This window comes from Pholis gunnellus, assembly GCF_910591455.1.
Source record: "Pholis gunnellus genome assembly, chromosome: 5".
NCBI classification, from domain to species: domain Eukaryota; kingdom Metazoa; phylum Chordata; class Actinopteri; order Perciformes; family Pholidae; genus Pholis; species Pholis gunnellus.
In genome coordinates this window covers 11,330,103-11,346,570 of record NC_136531.1, presented here as the reverse complement: position 1 = coordinate 11,346,570, position 16,468 = coordinate 11,330,103, and the positions used below count along the sequence as shown (strand labels likewise).

Below are 16,468 nucleotides of genomic sequence, written 5' to 3'. Positions count from 1 at the left end.
CAAGATACATTTACCAGCAACACGTTAATCATTATTTTTGCTGTGCTGTGTTGGAGCATTTAATCACTCTTGGTTTAAAAAATGTTTGCAATATGAGATAGCTTTCAGTCTGTGATGTAATTCTTGGTCAGGAGAGCACACAAACACTGAATGGCGGTGATGAAAATCATAAAATGTGAGAAGGAAGAGAAGCCAAATGACTTCCAGTACACTCCCAGAAGTGGCAGAAGAACTGATGACATTGGGCGAAGGCAGGGTACACCCTGGACAGATCGCCAGACTATTGCAGGGCACTTAGAGACAGACCATTGACATTTCACCTTATACGGTCAATTTAGAGTCATCAAATAACCTGCTGCATATCTTTGGACTGTGGGAGGAAGCCGGAGAACCCGGAGAAATCCCACACTGACACAGGGAGAACATGCAAACTCCTCACAGAAGGGCCGTCCAGCCCAGGATCGGCCCTCCTAAAGTGAGGAGACCGTGCCAGCTACACCACCGTGCTGCCCCTGAAAATAAGATGTCAAGAGAAAAGATTGACCGACTGGATATGTTATTAATTCACTTTCATTGTTTATTTGATGGCGCAAACTGGGGCAAGTATGGAGGAGACATGGGAGAGGTGATATTATTCAGTGACGGTGACACGAGGTTGTTGAAGAGTTTAAGGATTGATTGAGTCAGTATCCGTGGCTGGAGTGGGAAGACTTTTTTTTTTACTGCTGGAGAAAAAATGAAACCATGAATGAAACCATACTTTAAAAAGAACACAAAAAAAGGTGCCACTTTTGGATTATTGGCCACAAAGAAACCCAAAGTGACACACAGTTGAATGTACCTCGTATATTCTGTATCTGACTAAGTCACTTGTGGCCATCACATCCTTCATACCTTTCAGCAGGTCGCTCTGGAACAACATGTCTAACCCAGGCTTGGAGTGACTCAGTTTGGACAGGGACTTGATGGCTAAACCGATCAACAGAGAGAAGACCATTTTTTTATCTTTTTCAGAAAAACTACTTTCTGATTGACTGGCAGGTATCTGCAACAGGTCAAAAGTTAAACCACTGCTCTACATCAGTGAGCACGGTCGCTGCAGTAGCAACAGTACTGTTACATTACAAGTCCACTTGCACTGCAATTGTGGACATAACTGCAATAATACCAATGTATTGTCTTGAGTCTGTTCTTTCAGAAAACGTTGGACTGAACAGATTAAACATTTTTTCATGATTTTAAAGATGAACATCTCAGGAGACAGTTGTTTGGAGTCCCATCCGCCTGGAGTGGAATTCTAACAACAAGCCTCTCATACATCTGCCATTCACTCCTCTCACACATGCTCATTTCTTTTCTCTCATTGTTTGCTGCTGTCAACCATGAATATCAGCTGCTCTGATCAGCTGGTCCCTTCTATCCAATAGTACATTCATGTTGCCGTTACTCCACTTCCCTGTCATCGCATAATCATCAACTTCATAATTTCATCAGCCTCGTCAGCCATCATTCATTGTCTGGACTCCGAGTGGGGATTGATCTTGCTGCTGCTCAGAGCAGACGTCCCTCAAACACAAATCTCCCTGTTGAGTCCAAGAGCCAAATACTCTGTCAAGACTTCATCATCACACAACATCTGCTCATAATAAACTGTCTTAATAATCATTTTTTTTCTTCATCTTACTCTTCTCTCCTGATTGAAATGATGTAATACTACGAACGAGCATTGTTGCCTTATAATAATTATAAGCTACTATCTGCATTTAACATGTGAATGAAGCAGGGACAAAGAAAAAATGACAGTATCTCTTGTTCCTCCTATCAGGCACTTTAAAGCAACAACCTGAAGGCCTGGAGTCATTAAATGTCGCAGGGGTTTCAGTCTTAACAACTGGGGCAAAATGTTTCCATAACTTTAGGACTCTCCGTTGCTCAAAAGACGGCATAAAAATAAAATGAAGGACGCTACGAAGCTGCTCAGATTGTTGTTGTTGCCACAGATATTGTAGTAGTCTCATTACAAGTAAATTTACAGTCATGCTTCATTTTTCTTCTTCTGGCGTCTTCTATATTGTTCGACTTCCGTCAGTGCAGAACATCATTTAAACACTGTTGGTTTAAGCATTTATTGGGATTTTCACAATATTATTCAGACTTCATACATTGCATAACAAATATACTGTGGACAGGCTGAGTATCACTGTCTATCAATGAACGTGATTTTCATTGACTCTCCTTGTTCCTCATGGATTGTACTCTGCAATATAGATACAAGTTAATTTAGTCATATGATGAATTCATTTGAGTTCAGGAAAGGACATAGACAACAATCTTTGAGACCTGCCAATCATTAAATCCTGTCAATTTTTTAGGAAGATAACTGTAAATGTACAAGAATTACCCATAACCCACTTGCCTTCATGGGGTTGATTGGATTATTCTTTAGTAAGTTCAGTGAGCTGGCTTATCATTTACACTAGCTTTAATATTAACATACATGTAATCTTCCTTTCCTTATTACCTTGGTTTCTCAATATCCTCGATGCTCTCTGGCAGTCGGGCGTTTAATGTTTCAGGCAGGAGCCAAGACACTAAACCGGATCCGACTGCCACTGTACAATAAATGATTGTAGGGAGGAGATGCCAAACGTCCTCCAATAGCATGATGAGTGGAGAGATGGACACGCCCAGCCACGCCAGAAAAGAAGTGTAGCCTAAACCAGTCTGTCTGAAAAAGCAAAGCACTGAGGTTAATGTAAACCTGCAGTAGAAGATCCTTGTCTGTGGTGAAAGGCTCCATAAGTTTGTTGTTAACTAACCGTATGACTGTAGGAAAGAGTTCAGTCGTGTAGAAGAAGATGATCGTGAATGAGGCTTCTGACATGGCTTTTCCAAAGACCGCCACAACAGTACGAATGACCCACTTATCTGAGGGAAGATGTTTAGATATTTAATCAAGAACATTGTCAGATATGTTGACAATTTTTTGTTGAATTTAGATTGAAATAAAAACAACCTTTTGCAACAAAAATGTTGATGAAGAGAGAGAGGCCAGTTAACAGCAGAGTTCCCATCTCACCAGACCTTCTACCAGCTTTCTCCAGGATGAAATACAAACCGATCTTCATTGGCACTTCGATGAATGCAAATATGAGTTGTGTGAGGTATGGGTCTAGTCCAAACCCGGTGATATTCAGACTTATCAGATAATATGTTAATGCAACTCCAAACCTAGAAAATGGAACAAAGTACTTACTGACGTGATCATTTTAACCTTGACTGTAATTAAAAACATGGCTGATTTCAGTGTCATTGCCAACAGACAGCAGTCATTTTAGCCTCTCAGTTACAATGCATTATAATATGTTGGTATCCTCAATCATCCTTTAATGATATACCACATTGCATATTATATGAAATATATCACATTAACATGTACATATTGATATCTTTATTAAAGGGATAGTTGTCAATATTTTACATTTACTAGCATTTGATTAATGTCCTCAGTATGTTCAAATAATAGTTCAATATTTTGGAAAAGATGCTTATTTGCTATGCTTATTTGCTTCCTCTCTCAGGGTCAGATGAGATGATTGATGCCATTCAACTACAGGGCTATAGCCTATAATTAGCATAACTTAGCATAAACGCTGGAAACAAGCGGAAACATGTAGCGTGGCTCTGCCTCATGTTTAAGATCCACGTACCAGCACGTCTAAAGCTCGCTAAAATGTTTTAACTGGTTTAAACATAAATGAAACAGCAACACGTTGTGGTTTTAGACGGAGGTGAGAGAGGGTGGCGGTAGGCATATTTAGCCAGGCTAGCTGATTCTTCTTCTTCCAGTCTTTATATTATGCTAAGCTAATCGCCTCGTGGCTCCAGCTCTGTACTTAATGCACAAACAGGAAATTGGTAATGAGCTTCTCAACTGACCCTCAGAAAGAAAGCAAACAAACATATTTGCCAAAATACTAAACTATTCCTTTAACTTCACCCATCTCATGAAACTGACACTTACCATACTATTCCTGAGCATATAGAGAGTTTCCTAATATTTGGGGTCTTGAAAAGATCCACAATGGTGTACTTCTTATCTAAGGTTTCACCTTGTGCAGATTCCAGTAAATCCTATTAGAAAGCAAACTGTTTATTCACAACATTTTCTGCACATGACCGTAGTCTTCTATCACTGTGAGATTGTCAGTTAACCAACGTTGAAATGTACCGTTTGTGTGATGGTGGTCATAAACTTAGTTCTGTTGTTCATCTTGGCACATTGCATTAAGTAATGATGGGCAGCTTCTGTCTTCCCGTTTGCCAGGAGCCACCTCGCTGACTCTGGAAGCCACCTGAAGAAATAAGTGTGGTGAGTTCAGTGTCTTCTGATAGGATTCAGCTTTGTATGCTGCAAAGTGAAACATATTAAACTTTAATACCTCCAAGTAAGGATGGACAGTATTAAGGGGGTGGTCACTACCACAATGAGCAACCTCCAATGTTTCACATTGTATGCAATTCCAACCAGAAGCATGTTTCCAAGTGTCCAATCCAGGCTTAGGATTATACCAGAAAAGGTTCTGTGTGCAATGCCAAACCATTCAACATCTGGAGGAATGTCAGCACAGATGAAAGGTCAGATCAAAATGTTTTCACGTTTCATTTTTTGAAACTAAAACCATTATAATTCTATTATATTCTATTTTCCTCATCTCATTGTTTTAGAAGGCTACTTACTTAGAGAAATAGAGATGATACTTATTCCTGCGAGTGACATTCCTGTAAAAAACCTCATGATGACAAACGTCACATACGATGGGGAGAATGCACTCAGGACTGCAAATGTCAAGGACGACAAATAAGACGCCAATAGCAGCGGCCGTCGGCCAAACCTGGTCATGAAAAGAAAATGTTAAAAGCAATGATTGTGTTCAAAATAATGAGATAGAGAAGAGCCAAATATTATTCTCATCTCATGATAGAACATCATTAGCAACTGGTTCTTTACTTTGTCTTAAATTGCATCTTTTACACACACACACACAGCTTATGCAAGCTGACATACCCCTGATGACATCACCAGGGTTCATTTTTCTGAGTAAGTTCCTCCACACACAAAATGAATCAGACCTATACAATTCCATGTGCAAAATTGGTGCAGTTAATCTTATCTGTCAGTGTCTTTTTAGGAAGATAGAGGACATACTGGGTCTATTATTTAACAATCTTACCTATCACTGAGAAACCCAGATAACGGGGCTCCGCACATAACACCAATGAAGAAACTGGTGACTGTTGCCTTGTTCATCCCTTTTCTGCTGCACACGAGATCCCACTGCAAAGAATTCATTAAAAGCATTTTAAAAGCTCAACCTTTATTTTGGGGTCAACTACACATCTTTAAAATGCTGTGACTGTCTTGTGCAGTTGCGATGCATTCTTAGCCACAAAAATCTGTCCACAGACACACAAACGCACAATGTGAAAACAATACCAGCGTCGCTGCAGCTGCTGGTAATTAGTAATTTTGGAGTTTTCCATCATGGAAGTTGAACTTGGTCAAAACCAAAATTTGTCAGACTTTTTGCATTTTATTAAAAGAAATTCAACCACATCGGATGCTGTCAAACATTTGATTACAAGAAATATAGGCAACATAATATTGATCAAAACATACACAACATGAAAGAATACTGTTACATTTAAGACACTTACTTCTGTTACCAAAGTAGATTTAAATGTGCTGTTGTCATACACCCATCCGCTCTGACACTGAACAGTAGCTGCATCTTCACTACTGTTCAAGCCTGACAGATGTTGATATTGTGGCTTTGAAAACATCTGACAGGAGCTCAGAGTCCCATCCTGATCTGCTGGCACACCAACAGACAGTTTCTGTTCCTGAGTCAAATTCCCGAAGACGCCTCCATCATCCAGAGCAATGATGTTGCAGTGGTGAGAGGGAACAGCTGCCATGAAGTTATTCAGCAGGAAGTGACATGGCAGAGAAATACGAGATAGGATCTGAATCAACACGAGTCTGATTTGGAATTTTCCAAATCCGTCAATTTCTGAAAGTATGCTCTCAAATTTCATGGTGCTACTGTGCTTTCAGTCGTCAAGAAGCTAAATGTTCGGACAGTGAGGTGAGGTAAGGTGGCAGACGCTTAAGAAGATACATTCAGCAACACATTAATCATTATTTTTGCTGTGCTGTGTTGGAGCATTTAATCACTCTTGGTTTAAAAAATGTTTGCAATATGAGATAGCAGGCTCGCACCTAACACGGTGGTAAGTCCGTCAGTAGTCCGACCAATCATTGTGTGTTTTAGTGTCCCAAGAGTACAACACGTTCTGAGAGTCCTGCTTTTAATCCCATCATTTTGTATTTTCTGTGTGTATGTAAATGATTGGCCCTATGGTCACATTGTGTTTTTTATGTTTGTAATTCTGCCCTGTTAAGCACTTTGTGACTTATGTCTGTAAAAACTTACTTACTTACTTACTTACTTGTACGGCTACGCCCTAGGCACTCTCAGTAGGATGTAACCCTAACACCCAGTATGAAGAGTTACGTAGATTATCTATACCTTACTAATGCCAATTTGAAGTCTCTCTCAGCTCTGCTGGCTCCTTTTATGCTGGTCTGAGGCTGGTACCTCCCTGATGTCATGCGTCACTCACACATGATTCATCCTGCTTTTAGGTCTGCAACAGAATGTAACTGGTTTGATCCTGTTTTGAACAGGAAGGATTTCATAAGTTTTTAGTGACTCTTTTACATAAAGCGTCTAAGCAGTTTATATGTTTCATCACTTCTATCATGAAATAAAACAATTGATATGTTAATGGTTATACTTTTTAGGGTACACCCTGGACAGATCGCCAGACTATTGCAGGGCACTTAGAGACAGACCATTGACATTTCACCTTATATGAGCAATTTAGTCTCATCAAATAACCTGCTGCATATCTTTGGACTGTGGGAGGAAGCCGGAGAACCCGGAGAAATCCCACACTGACACAGGGAGAACATGCAAACTCCTCACAGAAGGGCCGTCCAGCCCAGGACCGGCCCTCCTAAAGTGAGGAGACCGTGCCAGCTACACCACCGTGCTGCCCCTGAAAATAAGATGTCAAGAGAAAAGATTGACTGACTGGATATGTTATTAATTCACTTTCATTGTTTATTTGATGGCGCAAACTGGGGCAAGTATGGAGGAGACATGGGAGAGGTGATATTATTCAGTGACGGTGACACGAGGTTGTTGAAGAGTTTAAGGATTGATTGAGTCAGTATCTGTGGCTGGAGTGGGAAGACTTTTTTTTTTTACTGCTGGAGAGGAGAAAAGTCAAATCTGTGAGATTCTCCCACTACGGTAGCAGATTAAATCAATAATGTTGAATATGAATGTATTTATATCGTCACATTTATGTTATTATATGTAATCAAAATTGATTGATTTAAAATAATAATGCAAAACTTTGTTTTTTAAGGAACGTAATAATAAAACATTAGATTAGATTAGACTGAACTCTTGACAAGAAAATGCAATGATGCAATATCATCTTTACATTCAAAAATTAGCATCAAAATATGCTTAAAGTGACAAAAGTAAACATACTTAATTTATAAATTCACCTGATTGGACATGACTGGAAAGGCACACACACTTGTCTATATAAGATCTCCCAGCTGACGGTTCTTTTCAGACCAAAAATGAAGCCATGAGGTCAAAGGAATGTCCTGCAGAGCTCAGAGACATGATGGTGTTGAGGCACATCTGGAAAAGGCTACACAAAAATCATGTTCTGAAGGTTCCAAAGATATAACTCTCAAGTAGAAGCTTGGAACATCCAGGACTCTTCCTGGAGCTGCCTGGCCGGCCAAACGAAGCAATTTTAGGAGACGGGTCACTCTGGCTAAGCCCCAGAGATCCTGTGTGGAGCAACTTGGACAACCATCAACACTCCACTGATCTGGGCTTTATGGAGTGACCAGCCAGAAGACTCTCCTCCTCCTCCTCTCCGTGCAAACCAGAAACCAGATGAACCAAAAGAAAATCTAAATTCTTGTGTTTGCTCTGTCATTATGGGATATTGAGTAAGGATTGAGGGGGAAACGATGAATTTAAACGATTTCTAGCAAAAGGCTGCAACGTAAAAAAAATGAGTTACTGAATACTTTCTAAATGCTCTGTATATGCTGCACTGTCATTTAAAACCAAAATACACACATTAAGGGTTTTAATTGAGCCCAATGTGGCACTTTGTATTACTGAGAACATTTCTCTATAGAATTTGGGGTAAAAAACTTTACTTAAGTTAATGATCTGAGCACTTCTTCTACTAAATAAGAATAATCTCAACCTGGGTTTTTGAGACTTTGTGAGATCTGATAGAAGCAGAACTGAAGTGCTGCTCTCTAGTGGAGGTGATGAAAACCAGTTGAATCTCAAACTCAGAACAAAACACTTTATCTATCTACTGGATCTCTGTATCTCTAACTTTATACACTGTGGCATGACTACAGCCAATAAAAAAACACCTCACATGTTGGATTAACCTCTGAAAATAAGACTAAAACAATTAATGTCCTCTTAAATGATTTGTCTATGAAATGATACCATTCAAGTGAAACATACTAGATAATGTTTAATGCTCTATGGCGGAGGAGAATCAAAAATGCTTGAGGAAAGCCTCGCATTGATAATGCTCCCAAATGTATTAATTGATCTGGATTCAGGCTGATAAAATGTTCAATATTTTTGTCCTCACAGGACACTGTAGCTTCCAAAGAACCACTCAGGTTCAAATAATAAACATAGAACTGAGTTTGTTTCGTACTTCAAAATATTCTTTAGGGCGGGCTTACTGTGATTGACAGGTTGCTGCCGCTACCAGAAGCATATACGGCGTCTCTACATCACTCCATACGCATGTGTAACCATCGTGTGAGGTCACGATGACTACGTCCACTTCTTATATTCAGTCAGAGTTTTGACAACCTTCAAGGTGTTTGAAACTGCAAATCACATTTTTTCCTCTTGTACAAAATACAGAAAGTAAACAAACACAGCTGTTGTCAGACTACATCCTCTTTAATACAAAAAACAAAACATTCTATTTAGAAAACAAAAACATTTTTTCACACAAAAAAATGTGTGAAGGATTTGGAGAGCGGTATATGATGTGAATCTGGCTGGTAAACATTTGAGGGAACATGTTTGCATCTCGTAAGTCTCTTTAGTTAGTGCTTAAGTAATTGGTAAAGACTCAGTAGCTAAACATGTGTTAACATATGTGAACCGTGCTGACTTCTATCCATTCTCTTAGAATGGTGACTCTCACGTTTGATGCTTTTGAATTTTCAGCACACATTCATTTCTCCCAAACAAATTGAAGGTAGAATTATGATTGGAAACTTAACCTCAAATGTTATTACTGCCCCTTGTTAGAGGATGAATGCATTCACAACCACTGATTTACTCATGACGTCAAGTAAAGACAAATGTCCAATAAAAGCCTGATAGATATACTCATGTGTGTAGATAACCTAAATGAATGGCAGCTTAAGGCTCAGGCAAATTATACCCATTTGTTTCTAAATACTTTGTCAGTTAAATCACCTTTTAAGACTAAATGTTTCTTGATGAAGTTGAGTCGTATACTGTTGAACACTCATAAGCATTTTGGTCAATTTCAGTTGAAAACCTCATCGGGTTTTAGTCAACCGTGTACCACTTCCCGATTTGTGAGAACATTTTATGTATTTATCAGAGAATCACTTTTATACGTTAACCCACGGCTAGATTATTCTGGCACTTACCCGTTACATAAGCAACCAGACCCATGAAGTGTTTTTGAATCAGTCTGCTCCTTCTGTGGCGACTGTGGCCACAGCTGTTACATGGTACGGTCCCTCTCTGAGATAAGTCTTCACACGAATGTAATACTGGCTGCCCAGTACGTCTGCTGCTGTCGATGAACCAACAAGGGACCCCACCAGCTCAAACTTAGCATCTTTGGCGTCCTTTGTCTGACCCATTGACCGATCCAAAACGAACTCCATGAAACTGGGAGTGCTGATCATTAACTTCTGGCCCCACAGCTGAGTGGCAATGGCCTGGAAAACACACACAGATACCCACTGATGAAGACAGAAACATTACTGGAGCAATGATGATGGTATCGTGCTTTTATGCAAGAATACAGGATATAAAAAGGTCAGTAACAGGGAGAAAATGAAGGTAGTTGGACAGAGCGTAGCACTCACGGTGAATATCCGCAGAGCCCCACAGTGCAGCTCTGGGAACGGCTGAGTGCTGATGTTGCGGATCATGTCCATGGGCTGGTTAGACAAAAGATGGAACCAGGACTCTGTGAGGGCCAAGAGGTCTTCTGTCTGCTCCTCTGGCTGCAGTACAACAGTAAACATTCAGAAACTGATCAACTTTGTTTCTGAAGATGGCTTTTTAAGAAAGAAAAAAAAATCATAGCAATGATTGTTGCTCATGTGTGCACACACACACACATACCTGTAGTGTGAGAAGTTGTGATATCGCATCCAAGCTGCGCACTCTGAGCTCTGTATCTCCAGCACTGGCCAGCTTGCTCATTCTTATTAACACAGCCTTGAACTTTTCACCTGAGGACACACCGAGAATCAGTCACAAAGAGCCCAACACATCCAATTACAAGAAAGATTCACATTCGAGAGAGTAACTTTGAAAAATTACAAAGATGACAAGCTAACCTGCTTTTTGAAGGACCTGCTTGCCCTCCACAGTAGTTCCGAGTAGTCCTAAAGTGTCCAGAGCCACACCGGTCATTGCCGGGTCCGGGTCCAGAGCCATCTCAAACACCTTGTTCTGGAAGGCCGGGTAGGTTTCACAAACCTGCTGTGGGCTGTCCATAATGGCCAAGTTTCCAAAGAACTTCACCAAACCTAAAAAGGAGTATTATTCAAACTGTAGAACTGAATTGCCACCGAAATATAATATTTCTTGTGATTTCTAAAAAGACACCCACCAGGAAGGTAGAGGGAGGAGAAAGGGTCGGTCTCTGCTCCCCTGATCATGTTAGAAAGCTTGTCCATTATACCCTGCTGGGTCAAATACTGCCGGCCATGTTGACTTTGGGCTAAAGTGGTCACCATCTCAATGGCTGTGGCTCTGGAGAAAAAGACAACAGATACACATTTACATAATGACAGAGTGGAGACAATTGCATAACAATATAGCCTCTCTTAATTTGTAGTAATTATAATTTTCCTCACAATTTCTAAGTTCTTATTTATATAATTAATCGTATTACCTGATCAATACATCCTCTCCTGTCAATTCTCCAATCAGTTGAGAAATGAAGCCGCTTTTGGCACAGTAACCAAGGGAAATGGGAGATACAGACGAGATTTCAACCACCAGCTGCAAACAGCAAGAAAAGTCTTTATTAGGGATTCAGTATGAGAGCTGTTTGATGTATAATTACTACGCATTACAGACACACTTTGATACAACTAAATCTAAGTGCCCACATTCTAGCACGATCTCTTGTTATCATTAGTCATCTTTTCCACCGATCCTATCAAAGTAAAATGTACTTTAAAAAGAACAACAAGTTGAATGTACCTCGTATATTCTGTATCTGACTACGTCACTTGTGGCCATCACATCCTTCATAACTTTCAGCAGGTCGCTCTGGAACAACATGTCTAACCCAGGCTTGGAGTGACTCAGCTTGGACAGGGACTTGATGGCCTAAGAAACAAAACAATCAATGCACCCGCCGTAGATTCATTACAATGCCATGCAGGATATTTCAGTGCTTTGCTTAAATCAACCTGCTTCGCCACGGCCATGTTTTCCTCTCCGATGCAGTTGACCACCGCTCCAAGAATGTCATGGTTGTTGAGGATTTCAGTGGCAGCGTCTGGGTGCGCCACCATTCTACCAATCTGTCAGAAAAACATTAAAAACGTGGCAAAGTCAGTGGTTTAAGTCAGTGGTTTAACAGCAATTGTGTGTGTGTGTGTGTGTGTGTGTGTGTGTGTGTGTGTGAGGTTTGTGAGAAACCTACCTGCGTCACGGCCAGTACCTTCACCGTTTCATTAGGATGGATCAGACCTTCCTGCAGCTCCACTCTGTAGTTCTGGGCCAGCGACAAAGGGCTCAGGGCCAATAAGATGCGTTCAAGGATTTCCACACACAGCTCAACCTGCTCCCTGTGAACACAGCTCACATTAGTGGCTAATTCATTAACCATTTGATCTTTAAAGTGTTAGAAAATAATGAAAAATATCATCACAATTACTCACACACGACACACATTAAAATTGCACCAAAGCACAAGGTCATTTTAGTACATAGAAGACAAACACACGTGACAAAGTACGTAATATGATTTTCATTTCAATAACAAAAGGCTCTATGATGAAACATGTCAGTAGCATTAGTAGCATTGTAGCCAGTTAGCTTGCTAACAACTAGCACAGGTAAAAAGGCAACCGTTGTAAGCTAACGTTAGCTATATAACGTACACTATCGGTACATAAACTTATTGTTAAAGTAACTGTTAATGACATTAATACTCAATAGTACCAGGAGAGTGACTCAGCAGTTGCTAAAGAGTGTAAACAGATGCACTGTGTCAAACCAACCGTTCATTTGAGTGCAACAGAGAGAATATCACATTGAAACGTTGTCCGCTCACTGAGTCTTTCAACGCGCTGAGAGGAATCGACAATAAAGCTGTTTTTAAACTCTGTAACTCCTCAATTGGATCTTCAATATCGGAGATTTCTGCCAGTAAACTCTCTATGGAAGCCGCCATGACTTTTCAATGTTTAGAGAACTCGTTCTCTTCTTCATATTTCACGCGGTTTGACATCCGGGGTCATGGCGCATTACCGCCACCTGCTGGGCTGAGTGGGAGGCGCCACCAGATTTATGGATATTCTTCCAACCTGTCCACTTCAGTCGAATACAAATAATGGTAAAACATGACTACTATTTCTTGACATCCACCACTCCCTACATTTTGTGTAAGCTATTAAATGTTCTCTTTTCCCCCAAAGCAGGAAGGCGCTGTATGATTAAGTACATGCAAGCTACTCTCCACAACTTTTGTTTTTGATATTCAACCTAAGACCAATTTTAGCAAATAACACATTGCTTGCTCCTAATAGTTTGATTGTTTGTCCTGGAAAAAAATATTAACCACAAGTGCAATATCAGCACTTTTAATATAATGTATTTTTACAACCGCAGTGCATGACTTCTCATTCATGAATGAGAAGTCATGTTACTATCCAATCAGTTGTGCTTATGAGACATCGTTTTTTTTGTAGTCCTTTGTGAATTGCTTTACTTATTTTGTACTAAAGAGCTATATAGCTTATTTCCGAACTTGAGCATGACCTTTAACCTTAACTTGAATGTAGTACACTACTGCGAAATTCTCAAATAAGGAAAGTGCAATATCAGCACTTTTAATATAATGTATTTTTACAACCGCAGTGCATGACTTCTCATTCATGAATGAGAAGTCATGTTACTATCCAATCAGTTGTGCTTATGAGACATCCTTTTTTTTGTAGTCCTTTGTGAATTGCTTTACTTATTTTGTACTAAAGAGCTATATAGCTTATTTCCGAACTTGAGCATGACCTTTAACCTTAACTTGAATGTAGTACACTACTGCGAAATTCTCAAATAAGGAAAGTTTACTGTATATTTGTTGTGGCTTTTGCATGAGCAGCATTTGACTATAGAAGGGTGTTTTCACATTCCTCTGCAGAAAGGGACAACGTTTCTATTTTTACGCCTAAAATCAGAGTTTACCACACTTTTGTACGCACTTAAAACATGTTTTGGGGTGTCCTTGATGTCCTTGTGGTAGGATCAAACTGTTTCTTCTCTGTATCATTAATATTGTAAGCATGATGCAGGAAACTCTTGATGAAGCATGTGACTTGGGGTGCAGGGTTACATGCTGCTAGAGTTTCATGAAAGTGGAAACCCTGTCGGTCAGCTATTGTTGTTGAAGCGACAACAGCGGGAGGTCCTCTGATCAAAGACGGCTAATACACAGAGAAACAACAAGGCAGGTGTCATGCAGGTACAGTTTTATTTATTTGCAGCTTATACATTATAATGTAAGTTCAATTGGCTACCTTTATGGTGATTCATACTCTGTCTTTTTTACTCTCATGCTCTAGTGCTCTCTGTGCAAGCTGCGAACCCACCAGTGGTGTTTCCTCCTTTTCAACGTCCTCCTCTTCCATGCCCTGTTGTTTGGGGCAGACTTTGTCGAGGAGTATCTCCTGCAGCCCACGCCCGGGGTCTACACTGATGGCATGGTAGTTGATGTACGGGAGAGAGCAAGGAAACTAGATCTGAACAACGCCAGGGAGAACATTTCCCAGGACTACCCAATAACTAACCCTAATGCCTGCAGAAACTCTGACCTCTTCCTCCTCACTCTGGTCTTCAGCTCCACAGCTAATATCACCCAAAGAGATGCAGTCAGGAAGACATGGGCCAACCAAACACTCATCCAAGGCTTCCCAGTGCGGATACTGTTTTTCCTAGGATCAACTGAGACTTTCGCTGCACAAAAGGCCCTCATGATAGAGTCTGACCGCCATGAGGACATGGTCCAGGGTCATGCTGTGGCTGACTCATCCCTTCGTGGCCCAACAGAAAGGACAGTATTGGCACTCCGCTGGGTGATCACCTTCTGCCCCGTGGCTCGCTTTGTTCTGCTGACCAAGGACTCTGTGTTTGTGAACCTCCCTGCCATCGGAGGCTACCTACTTGGCCTGCACAGGCACCCTGAGGACTTTTATTTAGGTAGGGTGATCCAAGGAGACTCCCCTGACCGGGACCCTCACAGTCTTGGCTACCTGCCCCCAGCGCTTTACCCTGAGAAGTATCTGCCTGAATACTGTGACGGGACGGCCTATGTTCTATCCCAGGATGTGGTCCGAAAAGTGTATGTGGCGTCTGCAGCAGTCCGTGCACCCGTGCCTGCTGATGTTTTTGTGGGCCTTTGTGCTCAGAGGGCTGGTGTGACACCAACCCACAGCTCCAGGTTCTCAGGAGAGAAACATATCCGCTTCAACGCCTGCTGTTACCGTTATCTGTTCAGCTCAGCATTGATGGAAAGCCATGAACTAGAAAGAGTGTGGGCAGAACTGGAGCAGAAGGGTGGAAGATGCTCACTGTTACAGACCTACTCTGGCCTGTTGATCTGCAAGACTCTCACATACCTGGATAAACTGTCCTTTTTCCACTCCAAGGGCTAAGCTGAATCACATAGTTAATTAGATTAGATTATGTGTGTTTAGTTATTGTGTGTGCTTGTGAGGGAAAGAGACTGACAGAGACTGGCAGGAAGTGGGGTTGAAAGAAGAAAACGAAAGAATCTAAATTATTTTGTTGTCTTTTGGGAAACTTGTGTGCCAGTGTTTGCATTTTGCCTGTCAGTATTGTTGATAGATAAATCTGTGTTAAATACTTTGTACGGTGGCAAAGATCACTAATAAAGGAAACATTCAACCTGGCACACTAATATATATCAACATTGCCAGATTTATGTAACTAAAAGTGCAGGGCAAATTTGACTTATAATAGGACAGGAAGGACAGTTGAGGAAGCATTAGTTCTTTCTTTGAGTGGATTTTGCATCAGATTGTTGAAGTAAATAAAATCCAGGTGTATGACATTGTCCAGTGTCTCACAGAGTCAATGCAGAGGGGAGCGTCACGTTCAGCCTAAAACTACCACCAAGGCTGAGATGGAGTTATTTAAGAACCTCTGTCACGCTAGAATTGTTGAACTGGTAGATGTCAACAGTAAGCTCAAGGCAGCTTTGAACACTTCTATCTATAATGCTTCATTTCTGAAATTATCATCAGCATTTCCCATGAATTTTCTGACATTACATGGAAAAAATATTAACGACACAATAGGTATTTTGGCAGCCCTGATTTAACATACATTTTTGTTTGTAACACTTCATGTTAGTTTACAATGTGCCCAGAAAAAAAGGAGGGCAGCTGTTCAATGAGAGAAAATGTAATGTCCTTAATGCTTAATACACAAATACAAGCACTTGATAGCAATGCAGCCACTCAGATTTGCAAAACACTTTTATATTGTTGTAGATCATCATTTCCAAAACAGGGCCATGAGGTCATTAAAATGCATGGAAGCTATAATCACTGAGGAAATAAACAAACCATCGATTTATCTTCACTTGATAAGCAGAGTAATTTGCTGCAAGAAAAACAAAACAACTATTAAATAAATACATAAGTAGACCATCAATTTTAATCTGACTGGAAATAATGACTGAATGTGACCATCAGGGTCTGTGCTGCAGCTGCAGTGTAGTTTCTCCATTCTCTATTACTTCTGCAAACCATGGTTTAAAACTCAGATTTAGTTCCATGTACGGGCAT

At 40.6% G+C, this 16,468-nt stretch overlaps 3 protein-coding genes across 3 annotated transcripts; 1 reads left to right on the top strand and 2 right to left on the bottom strand.

Annotated features, from left to right (window-relative positions):
- Positions 1-2,517: 2,517 nt before the first annotated feature.
- Positions 2,518-6,099, bottom strand: LOC306695463 (solute carrier family 22 member 7-like; the record flags this gene model as incomplete). Its single annotated transcript, XM_079158712.1, has 9 exons — positions 2,518-2,728; positions 2,820-2,928; positions 3,017-3,231; positions 4,025-4,134; positions 4,232-4,355; positions 4,443-4,611; positions 4,741-4,895; positions 5,235-5,338; positions 5,719-6,099. The coding sequence occupies 9 exons, from the start codon at positions 6,097-6,099 to the stop codon at positions 2,518-2,520; spliced, it is 1,578 nt and encodes a 525-aa protein (XP_079014838.1).
- Positions 6,100-9,105: 3,006 nt separating this feature from the next.
- On the bottom strand, positions 9,106-12,834 carry psmd5 (proteasome 26S subunit, non-ATPase 5; the record flags this gene model as incomplete). Its single annotated transcript, XM_079160289.1, has 10 exons — positions 9,106-10,129; positions 10,280-10,420; positions 10,542-10,651; positions 10,760-10,951; positions 11,035-11,177; positions 11,320-11,429; positions 11,634-11,762; positions 11,846-11,959; positions 12,082-12,226; positions 12,662-12,834. 10 exons carry the CDS (start codon positions 12,832-12,834, stop codon positions 9,872-9,874), a joined length of 1,515 nt encoding a protein of 504 aa, XP_079016415.1. The 3' UTR covers positions 9,106-9,871.
- Positions 12,835-14,115: 1,281 nt separating this feature from the next.
- b3galt9 (beta-1,3-galactosyltransferase 9) lies at positions 14,116-15,310 on the top strand (the record flags this gene model as incomplete). The annotated part of the gene is made up of 2 exons (XM_079159999.1): positions 14,116-14,121; positions 14,222-15,310. The coding sequence occupies 2 exons, from the start codon at positions 14,116-14,118 to the stop codon at positions 15,308-15,310; spliced, it is 1,095 nt and encodes a 364-aa protein (XP_079016125.1).
- Between the last annotated feature and the right edge of the window lie 1,158 nt (positions 15,311-16,468).